The 12,350-nt window shown below is 52.0% G+C and overlaps 1 protein-coding gene across 2 annotated transcripts in view; it reads left to right on the top strand.

The window, feature by feature from the left end:
- The first annotated feature begins 11,504 nt into the window (after window positions 1-11,504).
- The window catches only part of AGTRAP (angiotensin II receptor associated protein), a 7,016-nt gene continuing 6,170 nt past the window's right edge, over window positions 11,505-12,350 (top strand). For both annotated transcript variants that reach the window (XM_077763795.1, XM_077763794.1), the window contains exon 1: window positions 11,505-11,605. In XM_077763795.1, coding sequence (XP_077619921.1) covers window positions 11,571-11,605 — 35 coding nt within the window. In that variant the 5' untranslated portion in view covers window positions 11,505-11,570. The remainder of the gene's footprint in view (window positions 11,606-12,350) is intronic.

The raw sequence follows: 12,350 nt of genomic DNA, 5'->3' as shown, positions 1-12,350 counted from the left end.
ACAGCATGAGCAGGGGAGGGTCAGAGAGACAGAGAGGGAGACACAGAATCCGAAACAGGCTCCAGGCTCCGAGCCAGCTGTCAGCACAGAGCCCGACGTGGGGCTCAAACCCATAAACCGCGAGATCATGACCTGAGCCAAAGTCGGCCGCCCAACCAACTGAGCCACCCAGGCGCCCCCTGCCTTAGTTGTTTTATCTGTCATTTGCATCACCCATAACCAGTGCCATTGACCTCGTGGCTTCCTGGGTAGAGCCTGACCATGAGTTGCACCCTGAGGACAAGTGGGGAGTTGGGCGGCAGGTCTACCAGATGTCTGATGGGAGGTGGTGCACACGTATTTGTTCAGCTGGTGTTTGTCAGTCCATTCCCTGAATGCCTACTGTGCACCAGGCAAGGGGCTAGGCACTGAGGATGCCACACCCTCCTAGGGCTTACAGTCTAGTTGGGGGGGGAGGGGAGGCAGATAATAAGCAGTAAACAAGTACACTGATAGGGCAATACCTTCAGATACTGATAAGTGCAATGAAGAAGAAAAGATAGGATACCGCAATCACCTTGGAAAACAGCCTGGCAATTTCTTAAAAAGGTAAATATAACCGTCATGAGATCCAGTCATTCTGGTCCTAGATGTTTACCCAAATAGGTGTTCAATAACTCTCCTGACTGAATGAATGAATCTGTGTTTCGCAAGTCTCTCACTGTGCTGAAAGTACTGACAAGACAAAGATAAAACTTGGCTAAGGCACACGGGACTGGTGAGGCACATGACAAATTTAAACTTGAATTCNGGTCTCCTGCCCCCTCCCCCCACGTCCCAGCTGGTGGGGAAGAATGCAGTGTCACTGTGTGGGCCACAGGGACATTCCACAGACCCAGCCTTGTGCTTCATCCGCAGTCTGTCTTCCCNCCCCCACCCCCATGGAGGCAGGGGAAACAAGGGGCTGAACGTCAGGGTCCCAGAGCCAGACCTCCTCAGTCACCGGGCCAGTGTCATGCCCACCAGTAATTTGGATTATCTTTCTAACTTCTCTTAACCTCAATCATCTTACTGTAAGGAAAGCTGAGGACAGCACATATACCATGGGGTCAGTGTGAGCGCTTTTTACATGGTCTGCCTCAAAATAAGGACTTAATAAATGTTAGCCTTAATCCTAGGAGTTGTTTGTTTTTTATTTTTTCCTTCTAATGTGATTTCAGTCTCATAACACCCCTACAGGCTTGGATGAAACATCTCTAGGATCTGAGGTGGATGGGGGCTTTTTCTTAGGAAAAAAATTAATAAATAATAATATAGTGTTATTACCATTTATTGAGGAATTACTCTCTTCTAGGTATCCGATCACAATAATTAACAATAACTAATACTTAATGACAATAGCGGCCACTCCTGATTTAGCGCTTACCATCTGCCAGGCACTATTCTAAATGCTTTTTTGTATTAATTACTAACAGTCCTTTGAGGAAGTTACCATTATTATCTACCTCTTACACATGAAAAAAACCTAAAGCACAGAGAGGCAAAGCAACTTGCCCAAGTTCAAACAGTAAGTGCCAAAGCCTGGATTCAAACACCTGTTCTGTTGTGTGCTAAGTCCTGAAAAATCAAACTAAGCTTAGCCATTTACCAGCTCTCAGTCACGGTGGCAGGTTTGTGCGTCTCTGCCCCCTGGGCTGGAAGACTGTGTCTCCAAACAGGGCATGAAATTAGGCCAGTGGGCCCTGAAGCCTTGCAGAAGTCTCCCTGTAGGTCCGGAGAGAGTGTGTCTTTTTTTTGTTTGTTTGCAGAGAGCGTGCATGTGCGTGCACTCCCGTTAGCAGGGGAGGGGGGAAGAGAGGGAGAGAGAATCCTAAGCAGTGCAGAGTCCCACCTGGGGCTTGATCCCACCAACCTGAGATTATGACCTGAGCCGAAAACAAGAGTCTGACACTTAAAGACTGAGCCCCCCAGGTGCCCCCCAGAGGATGTGTCTCGATGAGCTCTCAGGACCCTCCCATTCCCCGCCCCCCACCGCTAATCCCAGGTGGTTTTGCGGCCCCCCCACGAGGTTTCTCCCTCCTAAACACAAGAACAAGCACTCGGAGGCACCCCAAGGGAACCCTTACCCCAGGTGATTCTAATGGAAGCTGGTGCTCTCCAAATGAACACTTTCTCTGGTTATGGGTGAGGGGTGGGGAGAGGGATAATGTCCCTGTCTGGGGTGGGACAGTCTAAGAGGGTGCCAGGTAAGACGGCCCTTTCCTCAATACTTTCCATTTACAGTTGGGGGGCAGACAGTGTTTAGATAAAACCTTTTTCTTCTCCAGTCTTCTTCCTTCTGGAGACAGATGTGCCTTGTAGATTTTCTGCTGGTTTTCCAGCTGGACTTTCCTAAAGGTTTTGGTATACTGATTCAAGAAGGCCCCAACCAGTATAGTGATAATGACCTGCAGCAGTAATAACAACAGCTCGTATGTATTGCTCACTTACTAAGTGGTAGGCACTGCGCTGGGGACTTTACCTTGACAAAGGCACTATCCTGGATCAGAGCTTCGCTAGGTTCCTCTGAGCTTTCTTCTAGACTAGGCCTGGGCTTCTGTATCCAGCCTGTCCTTGCCGGGAGTGCAGAGCCCCGTTTAGTAAGAATTCTGCAAAGTCGATTTAGTGAGACTCTCCCCACCCTTGATATCTGATCCCCCTCATATCTGATCAAGTTCCCTGTCCCCCACCTTTGATGTCCTGGCCTGCCTTTAGCAAGAATCCCGTTGGGTCAGTTTAGCAAGAATCTCCCTACCCTTGATGTCTCTCCTTGGCATTTTCCATCCACCGACCCCTCCCTCTGCGCCAGGCCTTGCTGTCCTGGGAGGTGAGCTTCCCGATGCTTCCCCCTTGCGATACCCCTATGGCAAGAGTCTTCCTTGCACTCCAGCAAGTGTCAGAATAATTTTTTCATTATCAACATGGGAATGAGTTCATTTAACCTCACAAGGATCCTGTGAGGTAGGTATTGTCAATGTCTCCACTTTGACGCTGGAAAGCAGGGAGGTGAGAAGGTGCGGGCAGGGAAGAGACACCAGCTGTTGGCACCTGGACGTCCCCCCAAAGTCTTCGGCTGCAGATGGTCCCCTCGATCCACCTGTTAGGATACTAACCAGGCGAGATATTCCTCCCTCTGGGAGCCAAATCCCAGCACTGTCCAACCGCCTGCGGGAACTGCCTCGGAGGCGGCCGGAGCTGGAAATCCGGAGGAGGGCTGGAGCCGCCGGACGCCGTCTCCTAGCAACCGGGGGATCACGTGACCCGCCTCACGTGGCCCGGAGCGGAGCTGGAGGTGGAGAGGCCGGAGCGGGCGGGGCGGGGCAAGGCAAGTTTGCGTCCCGAGTTCAGAGCCCAGGAGCCCCCGCGGCCGCGGCGCAGGTGCCCTCCGCCTGGGTCGGGATGGAGCTGCCAACTGTGNGGTAGACCTTTCACCTGCACGCCCAGCAGCGTCCTGCCCGTTTGTTGGTTTAATCGGGTTAAGAAAATCCGAAATTCCCAGACAAGTGCTTTCCCCAAAGTTGATCAGTCCAGCGTCCTTATTTCGTAAGAAACAGGAACTCCAATAGAAGTTACTTAAAGGCAGAAAACCCCAGCCGTGTACACTTAGGAGAACGCGGAGAGCCTCTCTGGGGTGTCTTCATTTCCTGTGGCGTGTCCCCAGCCCCTCAAGATGCCAGCGGCTTCTTCATTTTCTCCCCGCCCACCGCCGGCGGGCTCTGCTTTCAGGCGCTGAGTTTGCGACAGAGGGGCTGGGACCTTTCGGTTTGGGCAGGAAGGTGCGAGCCTTGGGCCAAACCTGCCATTTTGGGTCTGGGTGCCCTCCCCCTTGAGGCTGTATCCAGGAATGGCCTTTTACTCACCAGTGACAAAGCACTTAGCACGCGTGGTGTCCAGCACTGAAGGACTCTCACACACAGAGAACACGACAACGCATAATCGTATGTGGATTGTTAGACGACGTCTGTGTTAGGACTTCACATAGGCTGATTTTCCTTAATCCCGATTCCCTCCCTGAAACTTCCAGCCAAAGAGGCTTGCAGGAAGGCAGCTGCGGTTCCTTGGTGTCCGTATTCCCTGGGTCCCCGGCAGTGTGACTCAGTGCCACACTGCCGGCTGCCTTCTCTCTGATGAGAGATTTGCCTGAAATAATGGTGAGGGTCAGAGCTGCAGGAACTGAGATGGCGGGGATCCCTCCTCGTTCCTGGAGCGGCTGGTTGTTTACTTGATCACAGCCACCTCCCGAGAAAGCCGATATTGTCACCTTTTTACAGACAAACTTCAGCTCAGGTCAGATACGTAACCTGCTGAGGTCCCACAGGGATTCAGTGGCAGAGTCAGGCTTTGAACCAACTGGGGTCAGACTTCAAAGCCATGTCCTTTTTCCTGGCTGCCGGTTAGGGCTGACTTCTGCCTTGCTGGTTTTCATCCGCTGGGAAGGCTTCGTCTCTTTGGGGCTTCCTTTGTTTTTGAGCAACTTTAGGTGCCTGACAGGCCAGATGCACCCACAGGTATGTCCTGGCATTCGGTGTCCCGGAGCGAAATGGCTGGCCCTTCCCCTTGGCTTGGGAACCAGACCCCGTGTTTCCAAAGCTCTCCGCTAAGTAAGTGCTCGGAGGCTCCGAGGGGCCAGGTTTGCCAGGTAACATACAGGACATCCAGTTGAATTTGAATTTCAGATCAACAGTGAGTGATTTTTTAGCCTAAGGGTTAGGCAGCGTTTGGGACATGCTAACACACTGTTTATTAACCAAACTTCAGAATTCACTGGGTGGGGGCGCCTGGGTGGCTTAGTCGGTTGAGCGTCCGACTTTCTCTTAGGTCATGATCTCGCGGTTCGTGGGTTCGAGCCCCGCGTCGGGCTCTGCGCTGACTGCCAGCTCAGAGCCTGGAGCCTGTTTCAGTCTGTGACTCCCTCTCTCTCTGACCCTCCCCTGCTCACGCTGTCTCTCTCTCTCTCTCTCTCCTAGAAAAAAAAAAAAAAAAAAAAGAATTCACTGGGTGTTCCTGTTAAATCTGGCCACCCCATGGAGAGCGGCTGTTGGCTTCTTGCCTAGAGGCATCTAGGTGGGATGTTCTGAGATCGGGACCCCAGGGGAGCTGGGAAAATGCACCCCTGTGGCCCTGCACTCCCTCATTTCATACATTCCTTGGCAACTGGTTGGATGCCTGCTTGTGCCCAGCCTAGCCAGAGTGGTCAGTGGTGACAGGTGAAAGAAACAACTGCCCCAGGCCCTTTACACCAAGGGCAGCCTCTAACTGAGCCCCATCCGCGAGGCAAGCCCTGAGCTGCAGAAATGCCATTGTGACAAGCTTAGAACAGAGTGGACTTGGGTTCCTGAGGGCGTGTGAGTAAAGACTTTGGGAGGAGCCTCCAAGGAGTAGCAGCATTAGGGTTAAAACTTAAGAAGCTGACTTCCTGATGGTAGGAATGAGGCTGGCTGGGTCCTGAGGGCTGACTGTCCGGCAGGCACTGTGTTGTGTCACGTACCTCTCTACCTCCCTGTGCCACTAGATCCATGTGACAACTCTGTGACCCAGGCATTATTGTCTCTACTTTACAGATGAGCAAACAGCAGATCCGAGAGATCAGGTGACTTGCCCGAGGTCACACAGCTTCTGCATCGTGGAGCCAGGATCAGATCCACATACTTGGCTTCATTGCCCAGGCAGTTAGCCACTGTCTGATTCTGAGTCCCCGCTGTGGCGTTCGTGACCCAGGTCCCTCAGTCTCAGCCGCTTTGGGGCGGGGGGGACGGGGGGGTGTCTTACTACCCCATGTAACGGGCTGCCGAATGTTTACACAGGACTAATAGAACTAGGTTGACCTTATAGACAGGTCTGTCTATACCACCTGTCTAGGAATCTCCCCCTCCCCAACCCCATTCCCCACAGGCCCTCTAGTGGCAAACAAGGGGTCTAAGTCATGTTCCCCTTAGCTTTCCCTTCTGCTTAAACCTCATTTCCATCCACCTTTCCCTTGCTCTTCCAGATCCCGACAGTGTAGCCTAGACTTTACTACTTACTAGCTGTGTGACCATGGGCAGGTTTCTCAACCTCTCTGAGTATCAGTTTCCTCACTGTAAAAAGAAGATAAAAATAAACCTGCTTCCAGGGTGGTAAGAGGAGAATCCAGTGGTCTAGGAGTTGGTGACGCATTACATTTTTAGTAGCAGAAAAACTCAGACCGGACAGACTGATTCAGAGAGTTGCATCTGAGCTCTCTTGTTTATAAGTGTTATGGTTTGGGCCTAGGACCTAATCTCTCACTGCCTCAGTTTCTTCATAAGTAAAAGCATTAATGTGCTCCCCCATCCAGTTGCAAGGATGACGTGGGCCAAGTGTTCAGGGCGGTGTAGACACGTGGCAGGCAGGTTCTCGTCAATGACCGGAATTGTGTTATTAATGCTGTTAACGAGATGCCTGTTCGTGGGGGTACTTACGCACGGTTGTGGAGACGTACCGTAACGGACCCTGTCTCTGTGTAGTTGAGGCACCCCGCTGGGACATATGGGGACATAGGTATTGCCTCCATTTCACAGAGAAGGACCCTGGGGCACAGACACAAAGGGACATGGCCCCTGGATCGGAACCCAGGTCTCCAGTCCAGCATCCTCGGGCCCCTGGCTGCCGTGCACTGGCCCTCCCCTCCCCAGTCTTCTGACACATTGGATGCCGTCTGGGGAAGAGCCAGGCAGCCCCTCTGTGCCGAACACTGTGAAAAGTCCAGGAGAATGGGGCGCCTGGGTGGCTCAGTTGGTTAAGCATCCAACTTTAGGTCATGATCTTGTGGTTCATGAGTTCGAGCCCCGCATCGGGCTCTGTGCTGACAGCTCAGAGCCTGGATCCTGCACGGGATTCTGTGTCTCCCTCTCTCTCTGTGCCCCTCCCAAACTTGCACTCTGTCTGTCTGTCTCTCTCAAAAATAATAAACATTAAAAATATTTTAAGAAAAAAAGAAAAATCCAGGAGCTCAGGTCTCTCTCTCCTCTTGCCGAGTCCCCGAGTCCCCCAGTCTCTCAGGCAATACCTGAGAGTCCCTGGTGTCCCCTTCGTTACCAGAAACCTCCCCCAACAGCCGGCAGACAGTTCTTTGTGCTGAGATGAGTCACCCTTCCCTCCTGTGTTGAAGGGCAGGGCCCATTTGGCTCGGTTTCTGGTTGGAGCTCTCCTGGGCTCTAGGCCTGGGTGGGTGTGCCCTCGCATTACAAGGATGGGGAAACTGAGGCTAGTTTTCTGTGGGTTCCTTTTCCCAGGGGCCTAAGAGACATGGTCAAAAGGTGCTAAATTTCTCAAATATTTATAAAACAAAAGTGATGTCACATGGTGGGGACCACACGATGGGGACACGGTACGTCTTTAAGGATCCTCAGTATTTCCAGGTTGCACCCTTTTCTTCCCCAAACAGATGGCACAGCTTTGGACGTTAGGCAGCCGCTCACTGCATATTACAGGTCTTTCCGGCTCCAGGAAAAATCTGTATCTCACAGGTGACACAGGGCGATCACTGGTTTGCCTGCGGATCAACTGGCACCCTGGGTGTCTGTCTCTCATCTTGCCTTAATCCGGCAGAGCTCTGCAGGGCCAGGGGTTCAAGACCTGTTGTGTGAATGCTCTGGACAGAGGGACCAGAGCGCTTGGAAATGAAGACGGTTTCGGAAATAGAAGCCAAGGGTGCGGAAGGCTCGGGTGTTGATTTTCAGGAGGAAGGTGGGGATGTGAGCCGCCTCCCCTGTGCTCTCTTTCTCAGTGTCTTCTCTTAGTCTCAAAGCCGGACACCGGGACCCTGGCAGCTGGTCACGTGCTGTGGCCTTTGAGGCAGGACTTCTCCCTCTTGTGGGTAGGGTTTCCTGTAAAGACAGACCGGGTGGTGGTGGTTGGCTCTTGAGATAAAGCTCAGACTTCTTTCCCACACCTCCCAGGCCCAGCCCTGCCCCCACCCATCCCCTGCAGCTTCCTGTCCATCCTCCGCTCTCCTCTTCTGTCTAGCCGCATTGGCTTCTTTTCGGTTTCCAGAATGTTCCACGCTTCCTTGTGCCACAGAGCCATTGCAGGCGCTATCCCTTCTGCTTGAAAGGTTCTTCTTTGGGGCGCCTGGGTGGCTTAGTCGGTTAAGCGTCCGACTTTCGCTTAGGTCATGATCTCGTGGTTCGTGGGTTCGAGCCCCGCGTCGGGCTCTGTGCTGACTGCCAGCTCAGAGCCTGGAGCCTGTTTCAGAGTCTGTGACTCCCTCTCTCTCTGACCCTCACCTGCTCATGCTGTCTCTCTCTCTCTCCTAGAAATAAATAAAAAAACATTAAAAAAAATTAAAAAAAAAAAAAAGAAAGGTTCTTCTTTGTTCTCTGCCCCTAGTTAATCACCTGCTTAAAAGCCAGTCCCTCAGAGAAGCCTCCTAAGCAGCCCACGGCCCTATCCTACCCCTTATAGAATGAGGCTCCTTTTCCTTTGCTGTCACCCGCCTTCAGGAAGAGGGTTTCGCTGGAGGTGATGATCTGAGCAGCAAGTGTCTCCCACCACATAAAAGTTCTGGAGGGGTCGGGGGCAGCACAGCTCCACAGCTGGCTCTGCTCACCATTGAGTGCTCAGAGTGGGTGCCTAGCAAGTACCGGGGATGTCGGGTTCAAGTATAAACGTCTGAGAAACTTGGTGCCATTAAACCGCATCTCCTAAGCGTCTGGGGAAAAGCCTATGGTGGGGGTGCCGGGGTGGCTTAGTTGGTTAAGCATCTGACTCTTGATTTCAGCTCAGGTCATGACTTCGTGGTTCGTGAGATCCCCCGTTTTCTCACAGTCCCCTACTTTATGCCCCGCGTCAGGCTCTGCACTGACAGCACAGACGCTGCTTGGGATTCTCTCTCTCTGCCCCTCCCCCTCTCAGAATAAATAAACATAAAAAGAAAAAGGAGAGGGCGTCTGGGGGGGCTCAGTCTTAAGCGTTGACTTCAACTCAGGTCATGATCTCACAGCCTGTGAGTTTGAGCCCTGCATACCTGCTGTGCTGACAGCTCAGAGCCTGGAGCCTGCTTTGGATTCTGTGTCTCCGTCTCTCTCTGCTCCTCCTGTGTTCACAGTCTGTTTCTCTGTCTCTCAAAAATAAACATTATTAAAAGAAAGAAAGAAAAACCCATGGCAGACTAAGACTTCTCTGCCTCAGTTTCCCCATCTTTGTAAAGGGAAGAGCACATTCCGCCCAGGCCCTGGCAGTCAGATGACATGGGGCTAATGATCAGGTTTGAATCCACTGAGTGGCTCTGCCACTGACTTACCTTTGAGCCTCAGTTTTCTCACTTATAAATGGCACCTCTGCAGACTGTAAGGATCAAGTACATTCATGTACAGAAAGTACTTAGTATGGGGTCCAACATGTTGGAAGCGCTCAGTAGTAAACAAAGGTAGCTGATTGCGAAGATTCCTTTTTTTTTTAAGTTTTTATTTAAGTAATTTATACGCCCAGTGTGGGGCTCGAACTCACGACCCTGAGACCAAGAGTCAGATCAGGCACCTTGCAAAGATTCCTTCTAGCACCAGCCTTCCATAGTGTATGGACTTGGCCTTCTCAGAGTCTTGGCACCGCCATGAAGCCAGGAGCATTGGTCCTTACAGAACTGTTTTCCGAGTCTGTTGAGCTGCTCTAGGCTGTGGCGCCAGAGCTTTTTTCGTTCACTCACGCTGGGCGCTAGGGGTGAAGGCAGAACATCCCAGCCATCTGCTCCGGATTTCACCTCTACCATGTGCAGAAAGTGTCCACGTCTGTCGAAAGTTCAAATGCCTCCTCTCCACTGAATGCCCGGGTCCCCGCTGCAAAGTTGGGCACGCCAGAGGCAGACTTACAATTGAACTCTAGTTTTACCTCTTGCCATCTATGGAATCCAGATGACTTAGTTTTCCTCGAAGCCTAGTTTTTCCCATCTGTGAAATGGGAATGATCTTTTTTAAAAAAAGATTTTATTTTTTAAGTTATTTTTTTAATGTTTATTTNTTTCCCATCTGTGAAATGGGAATGATCTTTTTTAAAAAAAGATTTTATTTATTTTTTAAGTTATTTTTTTAATGTTTATTTATTTTTGAGAGGGAGAGAGACACATAGTACAAGCAGGGGAGGGGCAGAGAGAGAGGGAGACACAGAACCCGAAGCAGGCTCCAGGCTCTGAGCTGTCAGCACAGAGCCCGATGTGGGGCTCGAACTCATGAACCGCGAGATCATGACCTGAGCCGAAGTCGGATGCTTAATGGACTGAGCTTAATGAGCCACCCAGGCGCCCCAAAAGATTTGGATTTTTTTTAAGGAATCTCTACACCCAGTGTAGGGCTTGAATTCATGACCCCGAGACCAAGAGTCGTCAGTTACCCCAGCGAAGCTAGCCAGGCACCCCAAAATGGGAATGAGCTTAGTGTCTGTTCCAGAGGCTGTTGTGAGGCCCCAAGAAGGTCGTGTAAGGCTTTTGGCACAGAGTACGTGCAGGGTAAATGGTAGCTCTTCTCGAAGGGCTTCTCCCTCCCCAGCCAGGGTTCTTTCTTGCAGGCGGCCACCCCCACTTCCGCCCTTGCTGTCCCCACCCCATGCACTTGGCATCCCCCCTCCCAGTTTGACCCCTGCCAATGACCTTGAGTGACTCCTTCAGGGTCCCCCACCCACTTCTGGGACCCCATTGAAGCTGATTTGAGGCTCCTGTCCCCCCCCACAGGTTCAGTGCCACTCCCTCCTCCCCCTTCTGCCTCCCTATTCCTTTTGGCTCAGAACACCTTTCTCTCCTCCCCTTTGCCCCCTGCGGGTCCCTGCTCACCCCTCAGCCCTCCTCCTTCGGAAGCTCCAGGAAGCTCCAGCTCACAGCCGCCCTGCCTCCCCAAAGCATCTGCTCCCTCCTCCTCCATCTGCTTTCCAAGCAGGGCCCTTTTGGTTACCTGGAGTAGATGCCAGTTCCAGTAAAGGGGGCTGTGATTTTAAGGACCTATGCGGCGATAAGAAGGGTGGAATAGTGGAGAAATCCAGAAAAAAACCAGAGGGATTTTTTTTTTAAATTTCTTTATTTTTGAGAGACAGAGAGACAGAGTGTGAGTGGGAGAGGGGTAGAGAGAGAGGAACACACAGAATCTGAAGCAGCTCCAGGCTCTGAGCTGTCAGCACAGAGCCCAATGTGGGGCTCAAACTCATGGACCATGAGATCGTGACCTGAGCCAAAGTCGGACGCTTAACCCACTGAGCCACCCAGGTGCCCCCAGAGGGATTTTTTTTAGCTGCCTCGCAGAAAAGCCTTTGGTGGCTTCCCTCCGTGCACTTAGGATGAAATGCACGTTCCTTGCCGCCTAGTGCTTTCCCATTCCTGCTGCCCCCAGGGAGTAGGGTGGCCTCCCCTCTTCCTTCTTCACCCCGGCTCATTCATGTTGCTCGTGTTTTTTATCCACAGATATTTGTGAAGCCCTCTTAGGTGCCAGACAGGGGCTTCCTGTGTTTTCTCTCCCCAAAAGCAACCCCCCCACGCCCACACCCCCGCCCCCGCCATATGGCGGTCACATTCATAGATCTTTTCTTTCCCTCTTCCCTGTTTTGTGCTGCAGATGATCCTCCTGGTTCACTGGCTGCTGACAACCTGGTGAGTGACCCAACAGGGCTCCTGGCTCTGTGTCCCCCCGTCTCCTGGGATCTGGGTGCACATATCACCAGGGTCTTGTCCGTGTGTCCCCTGGGTCTCATCCGTGTGTCTCCTGGTCAGTTCCAAAACCAAATAGCACTTCTGTCCAGAACGTCCTCGGCCAGCTCCCCATGTCCCAAGAAAGTGTGAGGGACAGGCAGTTTCCAGAGGAAACTTAGATTCCCTGAGTCATTTTCTCACCTGCAGAATGACAGTATTACTTACTCCTCTCCTTACCTGGTAAGGTCACCAGAAGGTGAAAGCACGACTTTAGAAATGATAATAACTGCTAACATTTATTGAGGTTATCTAGGGGCCAGCCGCTGGGCTGAGCACCTCCTGTGGGTCAGCCCAGTGGCTCAGCAAGTAGATAGATATTCTATGAGCTGAGACACAGGGTGGTCACTTGCTTAGGGGTGGACCCTTCTATCATACTCCTGCCCAGAGACGGCAGACTCAGGATTTAGAGGGACCTGGGCAGGTGCTGGCTCAGCCGTGGTCCAGCCAGGTTACCTTAGGCAAGTGGCCCACCTCTTGGGGCTTTGGTTTCCATCTGTAAAATGGGTATACGACGGCACACTCCTCAGGAGCTGTAGGGAGAGGCGTGGCAGTGCTCATCCCACACTCCCTGGGACCACAAAGGGAGGCTTGAGGATTGCAAGGTTGATTTCCATTATTACCGTCTGATGAAATAGACCGTTGAGCT

This window comes from Crocuta crocuta, unplaced genomic scaffold (genome assembly GCF_008692635.1).
Source record: "Crocuta crocuta isolate KB4526 unplaced genomic scaffold, BGI_CrCroc_1.0 scaffold13, whole genome shotgun sequence".
NCBI lineage: Eukaryota > Metazoa > Chordata > Mammalia > Carnivora > Hyaenidae > Crocuta > Crocuta crocuta.
The sequence above is the reverse complement of the archived record's forward strand: the minus strand, read 5'-3'. Positions and strand labels throughout refer to the sequence as shown.